General features: G+C 40.6%; 1 protein-coding gene across 7 annotated transcripts in view; it reads right to left on the bottom strand.

Annotated features, from left to right (window-relative positions):
• sulf2b (sulfatase 2b) overlaps positions 1-21,652 on the bottom strand; it is a 79,062-nt gene that overhangs the window by 19,224 nt on the left and 38,186 nt on the right. For all 7 annotated transcript variants that reach the window (XM_055012892.1, XM_055012896.1, XM_055012895.1 and 4 more), the window contains 7 exons: positions 5,949-6,168; positions 5,348-5,468; positions 4,405-4,523; positions 4,069-4,220; positions 3,318-3,487; positions 2,211-2,361; positions 1,506-1,605 (listed from right to left, as the gene is read on the bottom strand). In XM_055012892.1, the coding sequence (XP_054868867.1) occupies positions 1,506-1,605; positions 2,211-2,361; positions 3,318-3,487; positions 4,069-4,220; positions 4,405-4,523; positions 5,348-5,468; positions 5,949-6,108 (973 nt within the window). In that variant the 5' untranslated portion in view covers positions 6,109-6,168. The remainder of the gene's footprint in view (positions 1-1,505; positions 1,606-2,210; positions 2,362-3,317; positions 3,488-4,068; positions 4,221-4,404; positions 4,524-5,347; positions 5,469-5,948; positions 6,169-21,652) is intronic.

Raw genomic sequence — 21,652 nt, 5'->3', positions numbered from 1 at the left:
GAAGATTTTATCAGAGCTTTATTTGCTGATCTGCCGCTCACATGGACAACCATTATTAACTGATGTAAACAACATATCCCAGCATGCATTGCTGCTCCCGCTTGGACTACGGTGAGTGATAAGGGACAAAGTACTAGCTCGCATTGGTAATACAACAACACCTGCATTCATGTAGTATCTGATCAAAATGTCATAACTATCTTCCAGCCCTTGAATTCAATAATACAACAGTTCTGTGGTTCTGGAGGATCTGCTGCTGGTTTTTCAGGGGAACATTTAGCTGGAAAACAAAAGAAGGCTTTTAGAACCCGTCTCTAGAACTAAACGTTCTGTTTGTTCCATTAGAACTGTGTGGTTAATCTTCAGGGAACAGCCTGAAAACATCAGTCTGAGGTTAAACCATGTTTTTAGTTTCTGTCTCCAGGTTTTATTGTTCTTCAGAGTTCCAGTAGACGTTAGACGTCTGTCTCTGTTCTAGTTTGTTCTATGTGGGTTCTCTGTGTGTCTGTTTGTTTAGAGTCTCAGTGGTACTTTTATGTGTCTTTACAGTTCTTTTGTGTTTATTTGTGGGTTTTATTCTCGTTGTATTTTTTATGTCTTTGTCCAGTGTTTCTTATTGGTCATGTTGGTTCCTTTGTTGTTTCTTTAATGTTGGGTTCCATTAACTGTTGAGCTTTAACCAGAGCAATGTTCGGTTCTACCTGCCTGGTGGGGAACCCTCTAATATCGTGGTTTATAGTCTGGTGATGACTGGATGGAGTTGAGATACCTGGGAAGGAGTCGAGGTGTGAATGTTCCTGAAACTGACCAGAGAGGAACATTTAACGGACTAAATGTGGTGAAACTGGCTGAGATGTTAAACTGAGAGGAGGTTCCATCTGTTACCAGGTACTTAGAACACTGAACTGAGATCCTTCTGAAGTCATTTCACCACTAATTGCACTCCTTAGGTCTCCCTCACCGAGAGTTCCACCATTAACAAACTGAACTATTCACTCCTAGCAGCACCAGTACAGTAGAACCATTAGAACCATTAGAACCAGTAGAATCCCTAGAACCATTAGAACCAGTAGAACCATTAGAACTATTACAACCAGTAGAACCAGTAGAACAGGTAGAACCATTAGAACCAGTAGAATCCTTAGAACCATTAGAAACGGTAGAACCACTAGAACCTGTAGAACAGGTAGAACCAGTAGAACAGACAGAACCATTAGAACCAGTAGAACCATTAGAAACAGTAGAACCTGTAGAACAGGTAGAACCAGTAGAACAGATAGAACCATTAGAACCAGTAGAACCAATAGAAACAGTAGAACCACGAGAACCTGTAGAACAGGTAGAACCAGTAGAACCATTACAACCAGTAGAACCATTAGAACTATTACAACCAGTAGAATCAGTAGAACAGGTAGAACCATTAGAACTATTACAACCAGTAGAACCAGTAGAACCATTAGAACCATTAGAACCAGTAGAACCAGTGAATATTCTGACGTTCTCACCTTTTACGAGGCCGAACTGTCCGATGTGGTATCCGTGGTCAGACGTGTAGATGATGTAGGTGTTCTCCAGCTCACCTGTTTCCACCAGCATGTTGTACAACTGCACACACAACAACACAATAAGACACACAATAACACAAACACACACAACACACAATAACATACACAATAACAATCACACACAATAGCACAATAACACACATTAACACACAATAAGACACGCGCACACACAATAACACATTAATACACACACAAAATAATACACATAATAACACAATAACACACACAATAACACAATAACACACATTAACACACAATAACACAGTAAGACACACAATAACAATAACACACAATAACACATTAATACACACAATAACACACACACAATAACACACAATAACACAATAATACACACAATAACAATAACATGTATGTTCCCTGTATGTTCCCTGTATGTTCCCTGAGTGTTACCTGTATGTTCCCTGTATATTTCCTGTATGTTCCCTGAGTGTTCCCTGTATGTTCCCTGAGTGTTCCCTGTATGTTCCCTGTATGTTCCCTGTATGTTCCCTGAGTGTTCCCTGAATGTTCCCTGTATGTTCCCTGAGTGTTCCCTGTATGTTCCCTGAGTGTTCCCTGTATGTTCCCTATATGTTACCTGAGTGTTCCCTGAGTGTTCCCTGAGCGTTCCCTGAGTGTTCCTACCTTCTCCATGCTGTCGTCCACTGACAGCAGCGTCTGCAGCCTCTTCCTCTGCAGGACGTTGGTGAACTCCATGTGGATCGGCCTCATGGCTCCGGTGTAGCGCATGATCCAGTGTTTGTCCGGGTTCGGAGCGTAGTTGTAGCTGGGAGTTCTGGAGGGGTGGAGCCAAAGACACCACCATTTATGGCCAAAGTCCTTCACAGCAGAGTCATGTGACCGCTGACAGGTCATGTGACCGCCGACAGGTCATGTGACCGTCGATAGGTCATGTGATCAGCGGTGCTTTTGTGTGTTTCTGTGTTAAACTCTTTAAGATGCTAACAGTAGCGGCTAACAGAGGAGTGTTGATGGACAGATGTTATCAGCTGGTTAACGGAGACGACGTCTAGAATCTGATAATACGTTAAAGACCCTTGACTCTCCTACACAGACACACAAACTGAAGGACATTGTGTGTCCGTCTCATCATAGTTGTGGTCAATTAGCATCTGTTTGTTGTTTTGTTGTTTTCTGTCTTTTTGTGCTACTTTTATGGGTCCTTGTTTTTTTGTGTCTCGTTGTGGGTTTTATTCTTGTTATCTTAGTTTGAAATCTTGTTGCAGTCATTTTGTGTCTTAGTTGTTGTTTAGTGTTTGTGTGTCTTTGTTGTTGTTTAGTGTTTGTGTGTCTTTGTTGTTGTTTAGTGTTTGTGTGTCTTTGTTGTTGTTTAGTGTTTGCTTGTCTTTCCATCTCTTTCTGGTCATTTTATTCTCTCCATCCTTCTGTTTTGTGTCTTTGCAGCGTCTTTGTGTGCATTTTGTTTGTCTGGTTTGTTGTGTAGCATCTCTGTTTGTTTTTGTTGTGTCTCTCTGTTGTTGTCTCAAGTGGTAAATAATAAACATTCTGCTCTTCTACATCTTCTTTCTACCTCAGAGGTTCTCAGAGCGTTCTACAGTGTTTCTCATTCACGTTCTACTGCCTTCAGGACCAACTTCAGGTTCAGCTCAGGGACTCTGACATGAGGAGGGAATGGAACCAACGACCTCTGATCTGTGGAGAACCCACTGATCCTCCTGATCGTCCTGCAGCTGTGTATATTGTGTGTGTGTGTTTTTGTGTGTGTCGTACATGTGCTGCGATGCGTTGGGGAATGCGTTGCTGTACTGTGGAGCAGAGTCTTCAGGTCCATGAGGAGCTGCGTGGCTCAGAACCATCAGAACGGGTCTGTGAGGATAAATCCTCTTAGAGGAGCGAAAATATCTGATGGACTCAGAGGTGATGAGGTCTGTGAGATAGTCCTGGAACAGAAACACACTTTAGTACAGTTCTAAGGAGATCCTGGAACAGAAACACACTTTAGTACGGTTCTAAGGAGATCCTGGAACAGAAACACACTTTAGTACGGTTCTATAAGAACAAAAACACACTTTAGTACGGTTCTAAGGAGATCCTGGAACAAAAACACACTTTAGTACGATTCTAATTAGTTTACAAGGTTCATTTATTCTAAATAACGTCTGACTTAAAATAATTTAACATCATCTGGTTTAACATTCATTCTAATAATTATTCATAAAACAAACATTATTAAAACTCATTAATAAAATAAACAGAAATATTCATTAAAAACGTCAACATTCTGACTTTATGAACACTGTGTAGTTGTGTAGCAGTGGTTGTATACCTGTGGGTACTGTGTAGTTGTGTAGCAGTAGTTGTCTACCTGTGGGTACTGTGTAGTTGTGTAGCAGTAGTTGTGTACCTGTGGGTACTGTGTAGTTGTGTAGCAGTAGTTGTGTACCTGTGGGTACTGTGTAGTTGTGTAGCAGTAGTTGTGTACCTGTGGGTACTGTGTAGTTGTGTACCAGTAGTTGTGTACCTGTGGGTACTGCGCTCCGTGTTTCTCTCGGACTCCGTTGCGACTCAGTGTGTAGTTGTAGAACCGACTGTTCTTGACCAGACCAAGCCATTCTCTCCAGCCAGCAGGAACGTAGGAACCGTTGTACTCGTTCAGGTACTTCCCAAAGAATGCTGTACACATACACACACACACGTACACAATAACACACACAGATACACACAATAACACACACAGATACACACAATAACACACAGATACACACACAATAACACACACAGTCAGTCAGGAGACTCTCAGCAGTAATAAAACCAAATTAAACCCAATAAGAACCCAATAAAAACCCAATAACAACACCTGTCCTGTAGCCGGTGTTGTTCAGGTAAACTCCGAAGGTTCTCGGCTCGTGCTGCCGTTGCCATGACGGCGAGGAACAGTTCTCATTGTTGGTGTAGGTGTTGTGGTTGTGGACATACCTGAAGTACACAACAGAAGGATTCATGGTAGTTTAAACATCAGCAGCTAGTTTCTGGGATTTATTATCAGTTTATACTTGAAAAACATGAATATTAAGGTACTAATACAACAAAAAAACAAATATTAAGGTACTAATACAACAAAAACCCAAATATTAAGGTACTAATACAACAAAAACCCAAATATTAAGGTACTAATACAACAAAAACATGAATATTAAGGTACTAATACAACAAAAACCCAAATATTAAGGTACCAATACAACAAAAACATGAATATTAAGGTACTAATACAACAAAAACATGAATATTAAGGTGCTAATACAACAAAAACCCGAATATTTAGGTACTAATACAATAAAAACCCGAATATTAAGGTACTTATACAACAAAAACATGAATATTAAGGTACTAATACAACAAAAACATGAATATTAAGGTACTAATACAACAAAAACCCGAATATTAAGGTACTAATACAACAAAAACCTAAATATTAAGGTACTAATACAACAAAAACATGAATATTAAGGTACCAATACAACAAAAACATGAATATTAAGGTGCTAATACAACAAAAACCCGAATATTTAGGTACTAATACAACAAAAACCCGAATATTAAGGTACTTATACAACAAAAACATGAATATTAAGGTACTAATACAACAAAAACATGAATATTAAGGTACTAATACAACAAAAACCTGGTTTTCTGAGGTTTCATTGTTTTTCCAGAACTGTATTAATGAACATTATGGGATGTTTCTGGAACGACCTGCTGGAAAACACCTGGAGATCCTTCAGGTGAGGTTGGAGACTTACTTCCCAGTGAGCATGCTCGATCGTGACGGACAGCACATGGGTGTAGTCACGAAGGCATTGGAGAAGGAAGTCCCGCCTTCCTCCATGATGCGGCGAGTTTTATTCATGGCCTGCATGGACCCTGAGGAGACAAGATGGAGGTTCTAGAGCTGCTACGTTCTTCTACCATCTAGTGGTAGTACTGTAGTGCTACATTTACCTTCTAATACTACAGTAATACTATATTTATCCTCCAGTACCACATTAATACTACATTTAACGTCTAGTACTTCATGTACCCTCTAGCACTACATGTACTCTGTAGTACTACATGTACCCTCTAGTACTACATGTACTCTGTAGTACTACATGTACTCTGTAGTACTACGTGTACCCTCTAGTACTACATGTACTCTGTAGTACTACACGTACCTTCTAGTACTACACGTACCCTCTAGTACTACACGTACTCTGTAGTACTACACGTACTCTGTAGTACTACACGTACCCTCTAGTACTACATGTACTCTGTAGTACTACACGTACCCTCTAGTACTACATGTACTCTGTAGTACTACACGTACCCTCTAGTACTACATGTACTCTGTAGTACTACACGTACCCAGCTCCAGGTCCTGGTCGTCCGTCAAGATCAGGATGATGTTTGGTCGGATGTTGCGTCTGTCTCTCTGGAGGCGGGGTTTCAGGCGCTGTCCAGGGGGGAAGTGGGCGTGGCCAAGTGTCACAGAGACGCACAGGAAGAGGAGGAGTCGGCCCGCCATGACCTCCGACCCCCCGACAGGTCAACCAATCAGCTGCTTCACCCCAACGGTCCTCAGCTCCTGGAAGATGAAGACAGCAGTTTGTCAGGTTTAGATGGAGATCAGAAGTTTAAAAGTGAATCATGTGAACATTAAAATCCAGAGCAGATCCTGTCTCATCGTTCTTCACTGTGGGTCGTTTTAAAGTCCTGCAGCTCTGTGGAACAAGAACAACATGAAGAAGGACAGAGAACTCAGAGATGTCTTCTGTCAGGAGGACTCAGATGTCCAAAAGCTTCACATTAAGACACCAAATGGCAAAAACTAGATATAAAGACATCAAAATGTCAAACATCTGGACATTAATGCAGCTGAACATCTGCATATTAATACATCAAAAGGCTGAAACCCAGAATGTGAAGACACCAAAACACCCAAAGAAACATATGAAGACACCAAAACATGCAAACCTCATGTATTAAGATGCCAAACATCCAAAACTGGGATATAACGACACCAAAGCCTCAAAAACCTGGATATTAAATAAAACACCAGAAACTGTAAATAAAGATACAAAAATGCTAAAAACCTGGATATTAATGCACCAAAATGCTGAAAAGAAAAAAAAAAACTGGCTAGGAAGATATCAAAATGTGAAACACATGGACATTAATGCAGCTTAATGTCAAAAACCAGGATATGAAGAAACCAAAAACATCTGAAAGTTAGTAATGAGGACATTGGGATGTCAACTTGGATTTCAAACTGTACATGAAGACATCAAAATGTCAAAATCCTGGATGTGAATACACCAAAACACCCAAAGAACCAGATATGAAGACACCAAAACGTCAAAAACTTCAGTATTAAGATGCCGAAGCCTCAGAAACCTGGATAGAACACCAGAAGACCAAGAAAATGAAAATGTTCAGAACCAGTCTGAAACCAGTCCTAAACCAGTCTAAAACTAGTACAGTATCAGGATACCACTTTGATTAGGAATAGTTTATACTCCTAATAAAAGTCCAAGACTGCCTGAAACCAGTCCTCATCCAGGACCAGATCCAGAGTGAAATAAATCCTAAACCAACTTAAATCACATCCAAAACTAGGAGAACCGAGACTGGAACCAAACATAAATCAGTCCCAAGAAAGTCCAGAACCAGTCCAACATCCAGTCTGAAACCAGTCCAGAAGTTCTTCTAGAAAGCCCCAGAGCATGATACTGCCACCTCCATGCTTGATGGTAGGTTTGGAGTTCTTGGGGTTAAAAAAAAAGACACGCCCAAGATGGTCTGAAACCAGTTCTGAACCAGTCCTAAAGAGGTCTAAAACCAGGACCAAACTCAAACCTAAACCAGTCAGAATACAGTCTGAAACCAGTCCTAAAAAGGTCTAAAACCAGTACAATATCAGGACCAAAACTGAACTTAAACTACTCCTAAAACGATCCAAGACCCACCACCTAGACAGTCTGAAACCAGCCCTCATCCAGGACCAGATCCAGAGTAATATAAATCTTTCAACTTTTGCTCAAAATGATTAAAAAAATAAAACAAATAGAAATGTGTCTGAAATAATAAAAAATGTTCAAGGTTACTTAAAATCCATCTGCTCTAAATGCAAAAAAAAATAACTCAATATGAAGACACCAAAAACAGAACATGTTTAACTTGTTAATGAATTGATCTAACAGCAGGTCATGAAGACATGAAGACAAAGAAACAGCAGCAGAATGTCGTCCAAACAGGAAACTGATTATTATTATTATTCATTCATGAAGCATCGATGCTGCTGATGGAGGAAAATGACAACGCTGCTGATAACCAGAGGAAGGCTGATATTAAACACACAATCATCAGTCACACAAACACACAACCTGCGGCTACACAAACACACACTCAGCAGGACACACATGCTAATGACCCGCTAATGAAAACAGAGGAGGAGGTTCAGTTTAACATGCAATTTACAGCTACACAAACACACAAACACACAACCTGCTGCTACACAAACAGGCAACCTGCTGCTACACAACAACACACAACCTGCTGCTACACAAACACACAAACACACAACCTGCTGCTACACCGTTAGCTGGATGCTAACGGTTCCAGCTGAGGTTCCATAAACTGATCTCTAGGTTCTGGGTCAGGGTTCTTTATATCTCAAACATGTTTCTAATCAACACATCATCTGCTTCACTGCTTCCCTCCCTCCAGCCGAATAATCATCACTCGTCACCATGGTAACCCAGGAGATGGAGGAGAAGCTACAAACACACATTAAAAGGTTGTTTTTTAGCCACAAACCAGGATCTTCTCTTAAACTAAGCAGCTAAAGTTGGATCCTGAACTCAACCAAACATCTAACATGGAAATGTGTTCAACAAAGGGAGACAGGAAGTCAGAAAAAAACTGAAGAAAACGACAGAAACATGAATTTCAGCTGCCATTCAACCTCCAACCTCCAACCGTCAACCTCCAACCTTCAACCTCCAACCAACCAACCCTCAACCTCCAACCTTCAACCTCCAACCAACTTCCACCCTCCTATCTCCAACCTTCAACCTACAACCTTCAACCTCCAACCTTCAACCTCCAACCTCCAACCACCAACCTTCAACCTCCAACCTCCAACCTCCAACCGCCAACCTTCAACTTCCAACCTTCAACCTCCAACCTTCAACCTCCAACCTCCAACCTTCAACCTCCAACCTTCAACCTCCAACCTCCAACCAACCAACCTCCAACTTTCAGCCTACAACTTTCAACCTCCAACCTCCAACCTTCAACCTCCAACCTCCAACTTTGAACCTTCAACCTCCAACCTTCAACCTTCAACCTCCAACCAACCAACCTACAACCTCCAACCTCCAACCTCCAACTTTCAACCTTCAACCAACCAACCTCCAACCTTCAACCTCCAACTTTCAACTTTCAACCTTCAACCTCCAACCTTCAACCAACCAACCTCCAACCTTCAACTTTCAACCTCCAACCTTCAACCTCCAACCTTCAACCTCCAACCTTCAACCTCCAACCTCCAACCTCCAACCTCCAACTTTCAACCTCCAATCTTCAACCTCCAACCTCCAACCAACCAACCTCCAACTTTCAACCTCCAACCTTCAACCTCCAACCAACCAACCTCCAACCTTCAACCTCCAACCTCCAACTTTCAACCTCCAACCTTCAACCTCCAACCTTCAACCTCCAACCTTCAACTTTCAACCTTCAGCCTTCAACCTCCAACCTCCAACCAACCTCCAACCTTCAGCCTCCAGAACCAGCAGATAACAGGAGAACAGGTCTGATTGGTTATTCTGTTTACCAGCTGATCTCAGAATTCTTCAGTTCCACTAATCTTCTCACGAGGCAGATTTCCACTGCAGTGATTTCATTTCTTTCAACAGCATAAATCAAAGATTAGAGGAACTCTCTCCAGCTGATCTTCTGAGGACCTTCAGACATCTGTAGTGACTCTCTGAACCAGAGGTTGGAAACCAGTGGGTTAAATTAGACTGGTTCTGATGGACTGGATGCAGGACTTTAATGGAGTATTTATGAGACAAACAGCAGATTTGTGCTGCAGCTCAGAGTTTGGAGCTAAATCTGGAATTTTAATCTGTTCTCTGAAATGTTTTTCAGTTTCCTGCTGATCACATGTTCTCAACACGTGAGTCTGAGCCTCATTGATTCAAAACAGAGTCTAGAGAAATGAGATTAGTCTATTAGGTTGACTGTGAGAAGGACCAGGGACTCTGAGAACAGAAAGATGTTGGACCAGTTCATGGACCAGAAGAAGAACCAACATCTGGACAGAACCATCCAGCTGCTGCTCTGTAATCTGCTCCACTTACTCCTGTTACATCATCCAGTGTCATTATGAAACTGACCTACAAACCAACCTGAGACTCAACCTGCAGGATTATCCTTCAGTCTGGGTCACAGTGGAGCAGAACATAGGAGGTTCTCTGCAGAACAATGAGACTAATGGATCAGTAGGAGCTCCAGAATGAGCTGTTCTTAACGGAGCTCATGTGATTCAGGAATTTATCCTCATGCTGCTGTTTCAAGCAGGACAGTCAGACAGGACAGTAAACATTCAGGTTTCTGAGTGAAACGTAAAGACGAGGAACTTCTGAGCTGTTTCCATCAAAGGAACCACAAAGGAACCACAAAGGAATGGATGGAATTTACAGTTGACCAGATTCTCTTAGTTCAGACCGATGTTACTGTCATCAGGAGAGAAGTTCTATATCAGCAGCCTTCATCATTTCTGGCAGCAGGAGGATGAGGAGTTCCTCAGGAGTCGCTGCTTGTTCCACTTCTATGATCTTAACATCTTTTAGGAGAACCCAACATCAGTTTTTATACAGATGATACCACATTCTGTTTATCTTAGCTATAATGAGATTATTTTTCACAATTAAACCCACAACCACTGACGTTGTTCTACAGTCCCTGACAAAAGTCTTGTTGCTTGGGTACAAGTTGACCTTAAGTGCCCCTCAAATATATTTCTAATCAATTTTTTTTTTTTTTACAAGAAATGGCTAATTTCAATCCCAACAGCTTTTGAAATAATGTTTTGGTGCCAAACAAAACTGCTGAAAAGCATTCTAATGTTCAAAGCTTGGTAAAGCCCGCTGAGTCAGTTTTTGCAAAGACAAAAGTCTTGGAATTTTACAAGAAATTCAGTCAAATCCTACTCTCTCCTCTGTCCTAAATGGTTGATTTTTCGTTTGCAAGTGGGGCTCTGCCTCCTTCCCTATTTGAGGCCAATATTTCCCTGGTTCTGAAGAAGGATAAACCCCCAGAGGAGTGTTCTTCTTATAGACCCATATCAGTCTTAAACATTGATTTGAAAATTCTTGCAAAGACACTGGCCTCACGCTTGGAAACAATCTTGCCCAGCATTATTCATAATGACCAAACGGGATTCATCCGAGGTCGATACTCTACACACAACGTAAGACGTCTACTTAACCTCATCCAGCACTCTTCCGCGTTCAATTCTGATTCTATGATTATTTCTCTTGATGCAGAGAAGGCCTTTGATAGGCTCGAGTGGCCTTATCTATTTTTTACTCTCCAAAAGTTTGGTATGACTGATGGGTTCATTAATTGGATACGAATCTTGTACGCATCACCTCTCTCAGCAGTGATCACTAATGGCCATAAATCCAATAATTTCAGCATTGAACGTGGAAGTAGGCAGGGATGCCCTTTAAGCCCCTTGTTGTTTGCCCTAGCTATGGAACCCCTAGCTGCTGCTATTAGGATGGACCCCTGTATTGAAGGGCTTCTTTTAAATAATTGTCAGCACAGGATATCTCTCTATGCTGACGATGTCCTAATTTTTTTGAACTCACCATCCAGGTCTATTCCAAAATTGATCAATCTAATCACCCAATATAGCAGCTTCTCGGGTTATAAAATTAATTTTTCTAAGAGCGAGGCTATGCCTCTTTCTAGTTCATACAAAGCCTCCCCTAGTATTTCTCGGCCTTTTCGTTGGTCTCCGAATGGATTCACCTATTTAGGTGTTAAGATCTCTCCTAATTTAAAGGACTTATACAATCTTAATTACACTCCTCTTATTCAAGCTGTTAACCGGGACTTGGACAGATGGTGCAGTCTACCACTATCCCTGCTGGGTCGTATACACCTTGTCAAAATGAACATCCTACCACGCCTCTTATATTTATTCCAGATGTTGCCCCTTGTTCTTTCTTCAAGAGTTTTAGCAAAATTAAATAGTTCTATAGTCTCATTTATTTGGAACAGAAAAAGACCCAGGTTAAGATACAGCTACCTCTCTCTCCCAATACGTATGGGTGGTCTTGCAGCTCCGTCGCTATCACTTTACCTCTGGTCTGCTCAATTTAAATTTCTTTTAGAATGGTACAGATCAGATCAGGGTTCAATCTATTTAAGTGCTGAATCCGCTTCCTTAAACGATATCCCCTTGTGGAATCTACTTTACATTTCCCCTCCAAAATCCTCACTTCTCACAAAGGACAATTTATTATTGAAAAATATGCTAAGTATCTGGCATAAAGTGAGAAGTTTAGAAGGTTATAAAAAACATTTTTCTTTACTCACCCCAATCCACCAAAATCCTGATTTTATCCCGGGCCTTAATGCAGGGTTTTCTGAGTGGTTTCATAGGGGAATTAAAACAGTTGGTGACTTGGTCGACGGGGATGCAATTTTGTCATTTCAACAAGTGAAAGACAAATATGGTATTGGTAGTGGAGATGTTTTCAGATATATGCAGGTGAAACATTTCATTCTTGGTAGGCTAAAGGAATGTGATGGCCGAATGTCTATCTCCCAGATGGAATCTCTGATCCTAAAAACCACAAAACTTAAATCTTTTTCAAAATCAGTTTATAATATCCTATCCAAACTCAATAAGGACAATGCAGATAAAGTTAAAAAGCGGTGGGAGACGGATTCTGGACCTATTACAGCTGAATCCTGGGATGAACTTTGTAACTGGCCTTTTAAGGCTCTTGTCTCTAATTCCATCTGGGAGAGACAATTTAAGATTCTGCATAGGCTCTTTATAACTCCTGAGAAAAGGCATAAAATGTATTCTTCATTATCTGAAATATATAACAAATGTCATTCCGCTGTTGGTACCCTTTTCCACTGTTTGTGGGATTGCCCACCTATTTTGCAGTTCTGGGATTCAATTATTGATAAGCTCTGTACAATTTTTAAGTGTCATTTGAACTTGAGTGCTCGAACTTGTCTCCTTGGTCTGGAGGACGAACTGCCTATGCGATTTGGTAAGCGAAAGCTGTTGCATATACTGCTACATTGCGCTCGAAAGTGCATAATGATGCATTGGATTTTGGATGAAGCCCCCTCCCATCATCAGTGGCTCCAAACGGTTATTGTCATAATACCAATGGAGGCTTTCTCCACTCTGTTGATGAATAAGCCATATGCATTTTACAAGACCTGGGACCCTTTCTTAGACTACTTGGACTTCTCCTCTGCACAAAGACTGCGATCCGGCTTACTGTCAATGGCTTGGCCAAAAGAATGTTAAAGTCGCTGCGGATTCACCAATTTTCATTTTATTTATTTAATTTCTATGTTTTTGTAACGCTCTGCTTTGCACAAAATGTTCAATAAAAATATATATTAAAAAAAAGACAAAAGTCTTGTCGCCTTGTCATATGATGCACCCAATCCTAGATTACAGCCACACCTGTGATCAATAATTGATCAATCAATTAATGGGTGTGTATAAAAAGAACCCCAGCACACCAGACCTTCACATCAACTGCAACTTGACCTCTGACAACATGCCTAAGATTCACCCTGAGACCAAAGCGTTGATTATCAAGAGGCTGAAGACCAAATCCACTGCTGAGGAGGCTGACACCTTCAATGTGTCTCAGCATCAAGTACAAAGAATAAGAAAAAGATTTGAAGGGACTGGAGATGTTTTTGACAAGCCCAGGTCCAGCAGACCCTGCAAGACAACTGCTCGGGAGGACCGTTTGTTGGCTCGAAAATCAAAGGTCAGCCCCATTTCCACTACAGCAGAGCTCCATCAGGCCTGGTCACCTCAAGTCCCCATGTCAACCAGAACAGTTTGTAGAATTCTGTCTTGAAATGGCCTCCATGGTCGAATCATTGCCCAGAAACCAGCACTAAACAAAAGGCAATTTAAAAAATGTGTGGCATTTGCCAAGGCCCACAGCCTGCTAAAAGGATGGACGCTGGAAAAGTGGCAGAAGGTGGATTTCTCAGATGAATCTTCGGTTGAATTACATCACAGCCACCGCAAATATTGCAGGAGACCTACTGGAGCCCACATGGATCCGAGATTCACCCAGAAAACAGTTAAGTTTGGTGGCGGAAAAATCGTGGTCTGGGGTTACATCCAGTATGGGGGTGTGTGAGAGATTTGCAGGGTGGAAGGCAATATCAACAGCCTAAAATATCAAGAAGTATTAGCTACCTCTTACATTCCCAACCATAAAAGGGGTCAAATTTTGCAGCAGGATGGTGCTCCATCGCATGCTTCCATCTCTACATCAAAGTTCCTCAAGGCGAAGAAGATCAAGGTGCTCCAGGACTGGCCAGCCCGGTCACCAGACATGAACATCATTGAGCACGTCTGGGGTAGAATGAAAGAGGAAGCATGGAAGACGAAACCAAAGAATCTTGATGAACTCTTGGAGGCATGTAAGACTGCTTTCTTTTCTATTCCTGATGACTTCATCAATAAATTGTATGAATCATTGCCGAACCGCATGAGAAACTTTGACGGCTGTTAAGGGCCAGACCAGTACACTTAAAAGCTCTGCTCAATATATATCTCAATAAAAACAGTAAATGAAACAATACAATGATATAATGAAAATGTGGAACACAACTATTTAATGAAAGATTTTGTTTTTTCATTCAAGCTATGACTGCTGCCTATTGAGTTGTAGATATTTACTATCATAAAGACATACTTAAAATGTGAAACTGATTTTCCAAGTGCTTTAATTACTTTTCAGCAGTCACTGTTTTTACAAATGAAGTAAGTAAGCCATCACTCAGAATTTATTCTAAAGCAATATGACCATCAGCTGGCAGAGATTTAAAACTTGCCTTATCATGTCAGTTTTTGTTCATCATGAACGCTATGAGGTGTTGTCAGTTTTTCTAAATCTACATTAAGATGACTGTGAAGCATAAATAAAGACAACAGCTCCCCACTACACTTACAGCAATGTTCAATATATCTCAATAAAAACAGTAAATTACACAATACAATGATGTACAATGTCAAACTCTTGAATCTCTGCTCTCAGATCCCAAACTCGTTTAAGCACCTTGTCCAGGCTGATCCATCTGACAGCTGTCTGGTAACCAAGGTAACCATGTTCACTATCATCTCCTCCAAAAAGACAACAAACTGTCTGTAATTCAATGCTCTTGCCCTGATGAAGTTAACTGCTTTAGCTACAACATCAGTCACGTGGTTGATTTTTAGCACTGACTTACACAGCACCTCCTGATGTATAATACAATGCAAAAATATCAGTTTCTGCTCTGGGTTTATTTCAGTCACTTTATCTTGCATCCGTTTCAAAAGTCCAACATTTTTCCCTGTCAAATTTGGACAGCCATCAGTTGTAACACCAACCAAATTCTCCCATTTTAGTCCCAGCTTGTTCATGCGTGTATTTACCTCAGTGAACCGTCGTGGTTCCCTTCATTGGCTGAACAGCTGCCAGCTCCTCCGTCATCTCAAAGGTTTTTGTTAGTCCACGTACAAAGATGAGTAACTGGGCTGTGTCACGGACATCACAGCTCTCGTCCAGAACCAAGGAGAAAACGTCAAAATCGTCCACTTTGTTGTGCAGCTGAAGCTCCAGATTTTCAGCGATGCTCTCCGCCCGCCTCGTTATGGTTCGCCTCCAAAGGGTCACATTAATGAACGCTCCTTTCTTCTCCGGGCATATAAACGCTGCAGAGTCCACCAGACATTCTTTTATAAACTCTCCATCAGGGAATGGCTTACTGCTTTTGGCGATTTTGTAGGATATTAGAAAACTCGTCTTGACTGCTGCATCCCTTGATGTGAGCTTTGGTAAAACAAAGTCATTGCTGCTTTAGCAGTTTAGCTAGCAAACTTTCAGACATCCTCCCCGCTCTGCATCAGTCAAATGTTTGTACTTCTCCACCATGTTTGGTCTCATAATGTCGATTCAGATTATAATCCTTGAGCACCGCGACCTGTTCGCCACAAACTAGTCCACAGATTTACCTCTGACTTCAGTTTAGAAATACTTGGAAGTCCATGCCTTGTTAAAAACTCTGCATTCGGAATCACTCTTTCTTTCTTTGCCGTTAGCTGACATCTTCTCGGGTTGAAGCTGACCAACAAACCAATCAGCGCATAAACCTAATGCTAAGTATGGAAAGCACACGCGAAAAACGTTAACTTAGCAGATTTTTCAAAATAAAAGCAGTGAAGGCGTATTGCTTGCATGTATTGTGATGATATATATTTGCATTGACTTTTAGTATTTTCCAATAACCTCATACGGGCCAGTCAGGGTCGTCTGGCGGGCCGGATGTGGCCCGCGGGCCGTAGGATGCCCAGGTCTGTTCTACCATCATTGATCTCTGGTGAAGCAGAAAAGCTCAACATTAACTCATCCATTATTTGATGTTCACAGACATGGTTCTTTATAGTGATGCCACCGAGGAACCATGTTTACTTCCTGGAGAACCTTGTAGCAAGCAGTTCTTTAACCCTCCTGTTGTCTTCATTGACCGGCACCAAAAAATATTGTTTCCTTGTTTGAAATTATTTTTTTTTAATTCAGCAAAAAAATTCCACAGATTTCTGAAAACTTGCAAAACCTTCAGGAAGAAAATTCCAATAATTCCTTAAAAATTTTATTTTTTAAAAAAATCCCCCAAATTTGGCAAGAAAATATTTTTTAAAAATTAGTAAAAATCTTCCAAAAAATCCTAAAAATATCTAAAGTGATTCCATATATATCAGTAAAACTTCTAATATTTTCTTTAAGAACATTCACATAAAAATCAACCAAAATCCAGCAAATTTCACTGGATTTTGGTTGATTTTTTTGTGAAACTTTTTTTTGACATTTCTTTTTTTCCACCAAAAAATGTTCAAAAAACTTTCCAAAAATGTTGAAAATGTGGACATAAAACTAAATTTTTTTCCACATTTTCAAACTTTAAAATGGGTCAATTTGACCTGCAGGATGACACGAGGGTTAAAGAACCGTTTCTTATAAAACAGGTTTCTAACAACCTCCAAACATGCCTGAGAGAACCATCAAAATGTAGGGTTCCACCGTACAGACCAGAGAAAACATGGAATAAAAATGGTTCCATTGGTGTAGAAGCTGATCAATCAATAGCTATTATTGATCAATATGGAGCAGAACACTGGAGAAGAGAAGGTTGAAGCCCAGATGTCCTCCAGTTCTGGAATGATCCAGACAGAAAACATCGAAAAGCCCAGTGAGCTGAGAGAATCCTCAACCAGTAAAACCAGTTTGTTTGACTCCATCTCTGCTCTCAAACCCTGACCAGAACTCCAGACTTTTAACTGCAGATAAAAACGATCTTCTCTTTAATGAACTCCACGTCTCTTCTGCTCATTAATCATCTCCATGTTCCTCCTGGATGCTCTACCTGGAACCCAGAGGAAGTCTTCTCTGGAAGCAGTTGGTAGTCCTCCAAGGACCAATATTATCTGGATCTGGAGAGATATGGGCTAATTTGATGCTGAATATTTAATTTTCTGGCTGCAGCTGCTTGTTTCTCCCATCAGAACAGACGATTAGCTGCTAATAGCTGGTGGCTGCCGTCAGAGGAAGCAGCTAAACACCCAGTAACTGTGATTAATGACTCCCATTAGCATGACCTGTCTGTGGAAATACAGGCAGCGCTGGGATGTAGCGCTAAAGGTGCTTTCTGATGCCAATAACTGGAGAACATCTGCACAGAAACACCTACTGGGTTCAGTTTCAGAGCTTCTGGTTGGATTTATATACGGAACCCTGATACGTTCTTTCATCTGATATTCATGGAGCCTGAAAAAAAGCTCCTGATTCCACAGAGCTGCTTTGATTTGATATTCAGTGAAATATTACCTCCTCACCTCGAGGACTGAACACACTGACGCTGAATCACTGAAGAAGCTCCACGTTAAGGAGGAACCACGTTTAAAGAGCCACAGTTTGTCTTCAGAGGATGAAATGAACCTGAACGGATCCTCCAGGTGTTGACGGCCCAAGGCAGAAGAGAAGCCATAAATATCACATTTTACAAAAAATAAAAGCATGCAGATATCAATAAATTTAATCTTTGATTTACTTCAGTGAATCAACGTGGTGGGATTATTCTGTTTAGTGGTTTAACACCTCAGAAACCTGCATTATAACACATAAAAACACCAAAAACCTTCATTATAGCACACCAAAAACCTTCATTATAAGGCACCAAAACACTAAAAACATTCATTATAATGCATAAAAACATCAAAAACTTTCATTATAGCACACCGAAACACCAAAAAGCTTCATTATAATGCATAAAAACACCAAAAATGTTCATTATAACGCACCGAAACACCAAAACATTCATTATAATGCACATAAACACCAAAAACCTTCATTATAATGCACCAAAATACCAAAAACCTTCATTATAGCACACCAAAACACCAAAAACATTCATTATAAGGCACCAAAACACTAAAAACATTCATTATAATGCATAAAAACATCAAAAATCTTCATTATAACGCATTGAAACACCAAAAGCACTCATTATAAGGCACCAAAACATCAAAACCTTCATTCTAACGCACCAAAACACCAAAAATCTGCATTATAATGCAACAAAATACCAAAAACCTGCATTATAATGCACCAAAACACCAAAAAACTGCATTATAATGCACCAAAATACCAAAAACCTTCATTATAGCACACCAAAACACCAAAAACATTCATTATAAGGCACCAAAACACTAAAAACATTCATTATAATGCATAAAAACATCAAAAATCTTCATTATAACGCATTGAAACACCAAAAGCATTCATTATAATGCACCAAAACACCAAAAACCTGCATTATAATGCACCAAAGCACCAAAAACCTTCATTATAAGGCACCAAAACACTCAAAACATTCATTATAATGCATAAAAACATCAAAAACCTTCATTATAATGCATTGAAACACCAAAAGCATTCATTATAAGGCACCAAAACATCAAAAACCTTCATTATAACACACCAAAACACTAAAAACATTCATTATAATGCATAAAAACATCAAAAACATTCATTATAATGCATTGAAACACCAAAAGCATTCATTATAAGGCACCAAAACACCAAAAACCTTCATTATAATGCAACAAAACACCAAAAACCTTCATTCTAACGCACCAAAACACCAAAAACCTTCATTCTAACGCACCAAAACACCAAAAACCTGCATTATAATGCACCAAAACACCAAAAACCTGCATTATAATGCACCAAAATACCAAAAAGCTACACATGGAGACAGTAAAGCAACAAGCAAAGCACTCAGAGAGGAGGCCCTTGACTTACATCAGAGTTCAGTTACTACGGATCTACGTAAGTCGATTTTTGCCGTAAATTGGAACTTTGGTGAAAATGTAAACAAAGCCATTCTGTGTATCATATGAATCAGTTCTTCATAAAAGTCATGAAAACCAATGACTTTCATCCATGTATGAATCATTTTACTAGAAGATAACAGAATATGTTGCACTGTATTTACACCTCGAGAGTTTTATTCTATCTAAGTTCACTTCCATGGAGACGGCTTTCCTTTTCTTCCAAGCATCAGAAGAGTCTGACTTACGCTGGGAGCCATAATGAAGGACAAAAAGTTAGTGAATGTAGCACAATCCAAGGTGGAGTAGAACCAGAGAATGGAAACAAAGCTGTCTGATAGCACCATGACGACGTATTCATCTGCTCTGCTCATCAACTAGTTCCACGTAACCAGTTCTGACGTAACGATGAAACACCGTAGGTCGATGACGTTGTAAACTGAGGACTTCCTGTACTCCTCCAAGGCTGCTCATTCCCCCACATGTCAGAAATGCAGCATTTGTTTATTAGTTATTGATCAGAAATCACAGCACCATAGAATGTGTCCATTTAATATACTGTAGATGTACCCACAAACAAAATGATCCTGCTCTGAGTATAGGCGTGTGTTCTGCATGTGTACGTTATGTACAAACACCGAATCACGTGTCCTAAACATGTAGCGGGTGGCAGGAATTGATGGGACTCAGAAACACCCCCACAATTTAATCAGTTGTTACTTGGATCATTTCTGACGGAAAAGTCCTGATAAGTCCTCAGCGGTGGATTTGTAGTAGGATCACAATCATGTGATCATGTAGGGTTCACTTGTTGTCATGGTTACAGTGACGTTGTGCCGCTATCTGGCAATGATACAGAAATCTTTAACAAATCCGTGGATCCAGACTATAAGCTGCATCACTGCCAAAATCTAATCACTTGGTCCTTGTGTCATTTCTGACCTTCCCTGAAAATTTCATCCAAATCCGTTGGTCTGTTTTTGAGTAATGTTGCTAACAGACAGACAGACAGACAGACAGACCAGCGCTGATCGTCACATAACTCCACCGCATTCCTTGGGGGAGAAATAAAAACCTGGTATTAACCCAAAACATCCACAGCCCAGATATGAAGACACCAAACCGTCAAACCTGGACGTTAACACAGAAAAACATAAAAACATTCAGATATTCAGACACCGGAGCTACAATTAATGCACTCAAATCTCAAAAATCAGACTATTACCATATCAAAATGTCAAAAAAAAGGATATTATTGCACCAAAACACCAAAAAAACACGATCTCAGGATAACAAAGGGTCAAAAAGCTGGACATTAATGCATTAAAACCTGGAAAAACCCGGGTATTAATGTACTAAAATATCAAGAACCTGGATATTAACACGCTACAAACATGAATAAATGGATATTTAGGATCCAAAGTGTCAACAGTCTCGATGTTAAGAGACCAATGTGTCAAAAACCTGGATTTAAGGACACCAAAGAGTCAAAACGTTGGAAATTAATGCACCAAAACCTGAACATTAAGACTGAATTTGTTTCTTCAGCGTTCAGACGGTTGACTTTAGTGCCACCTGCTGTCTGTTGGAGGGAATGATTCTGTTGTACATTCTACATTTGTTTTAAACTTCACGTTTCCATCAGGACATCCACCTGAGCTCTGACTGGCAGATGAATCAGCCAGTCAGCAGTCTGTTCAGGATTCTGGTTTTAAATCTGCTGCTGTTTAACGGCGTCATGCTCTCCTGAGCTGCAAACAAACCACCAACACCCCGAGGATCATAAATCTGTCGGCTGTCAGCATCCTGAGGCCTGTCCTCCATCACACCTCATTAATATTCATGAGCGGTGGGCGGGACTCCAGCTGCTGCCAACAGACTCACTGAGTGTCAATAAAGAGGCTCCAACTGTTCATTCATATTCATCAGCATTCCACCAGCAGAGCAGCAGCAGGATGCTAAAAGGGCCTAGCGTCAAGCTAAAGGGCCTATCATCAGGCTAAAGAATGCAGCATCAGGCTAACGGTCCTAGCATCAGGCTAAAGCGCCTAGCATCAGGCTAAAGGTTATAGCATCAGGCTAAAGGTTGTAGCATCAGGCTAAAGGTCATAACATCGGGCTAAAGGGCCTAGCATTAGGTTAAAGGGCGTAGCATCAGGCTAAAGGTCATAGCATGAGGCTAAAGGGAGTAGCATCAGGCTAAAGGGAGTAGCATCAGGCTTAAGTGCCTAGCATCGGGCTAAAGGGCTCAGCATCAGGCTAAAGGGCGTAGCATCAGGCTAAAGGTCGTAGCATCAGGCTCAAGGGCCTAGCATCAGGCTAAAGGGCGGAGCATCAGGCTAAAGGGCCTAGCATCAGGCTAAAGAGAGTAGCATCAGGCTAAAGGTCATAGCATCAG

The sequence above is a fragment of the Amphiprion ocellaris genome, chromosome 8, assembly GCF_022539595.1.
Source record: "Amphiprion ocellaris isolate individual 3 ecotype Okinawa chromosome 8, ASM2253959v1, whole genome shotgun sequence".
NCBI classification, from domain to species: domain Eukaryota; kingdom Metazoa; phylum Chordata; class Actinopteri; family Pomacentridae; genus Amphiprion; species Amphiprion ocellaris.
This window is presented reverse-complemented; position numbering and strand designations above follow the sequence as displayed.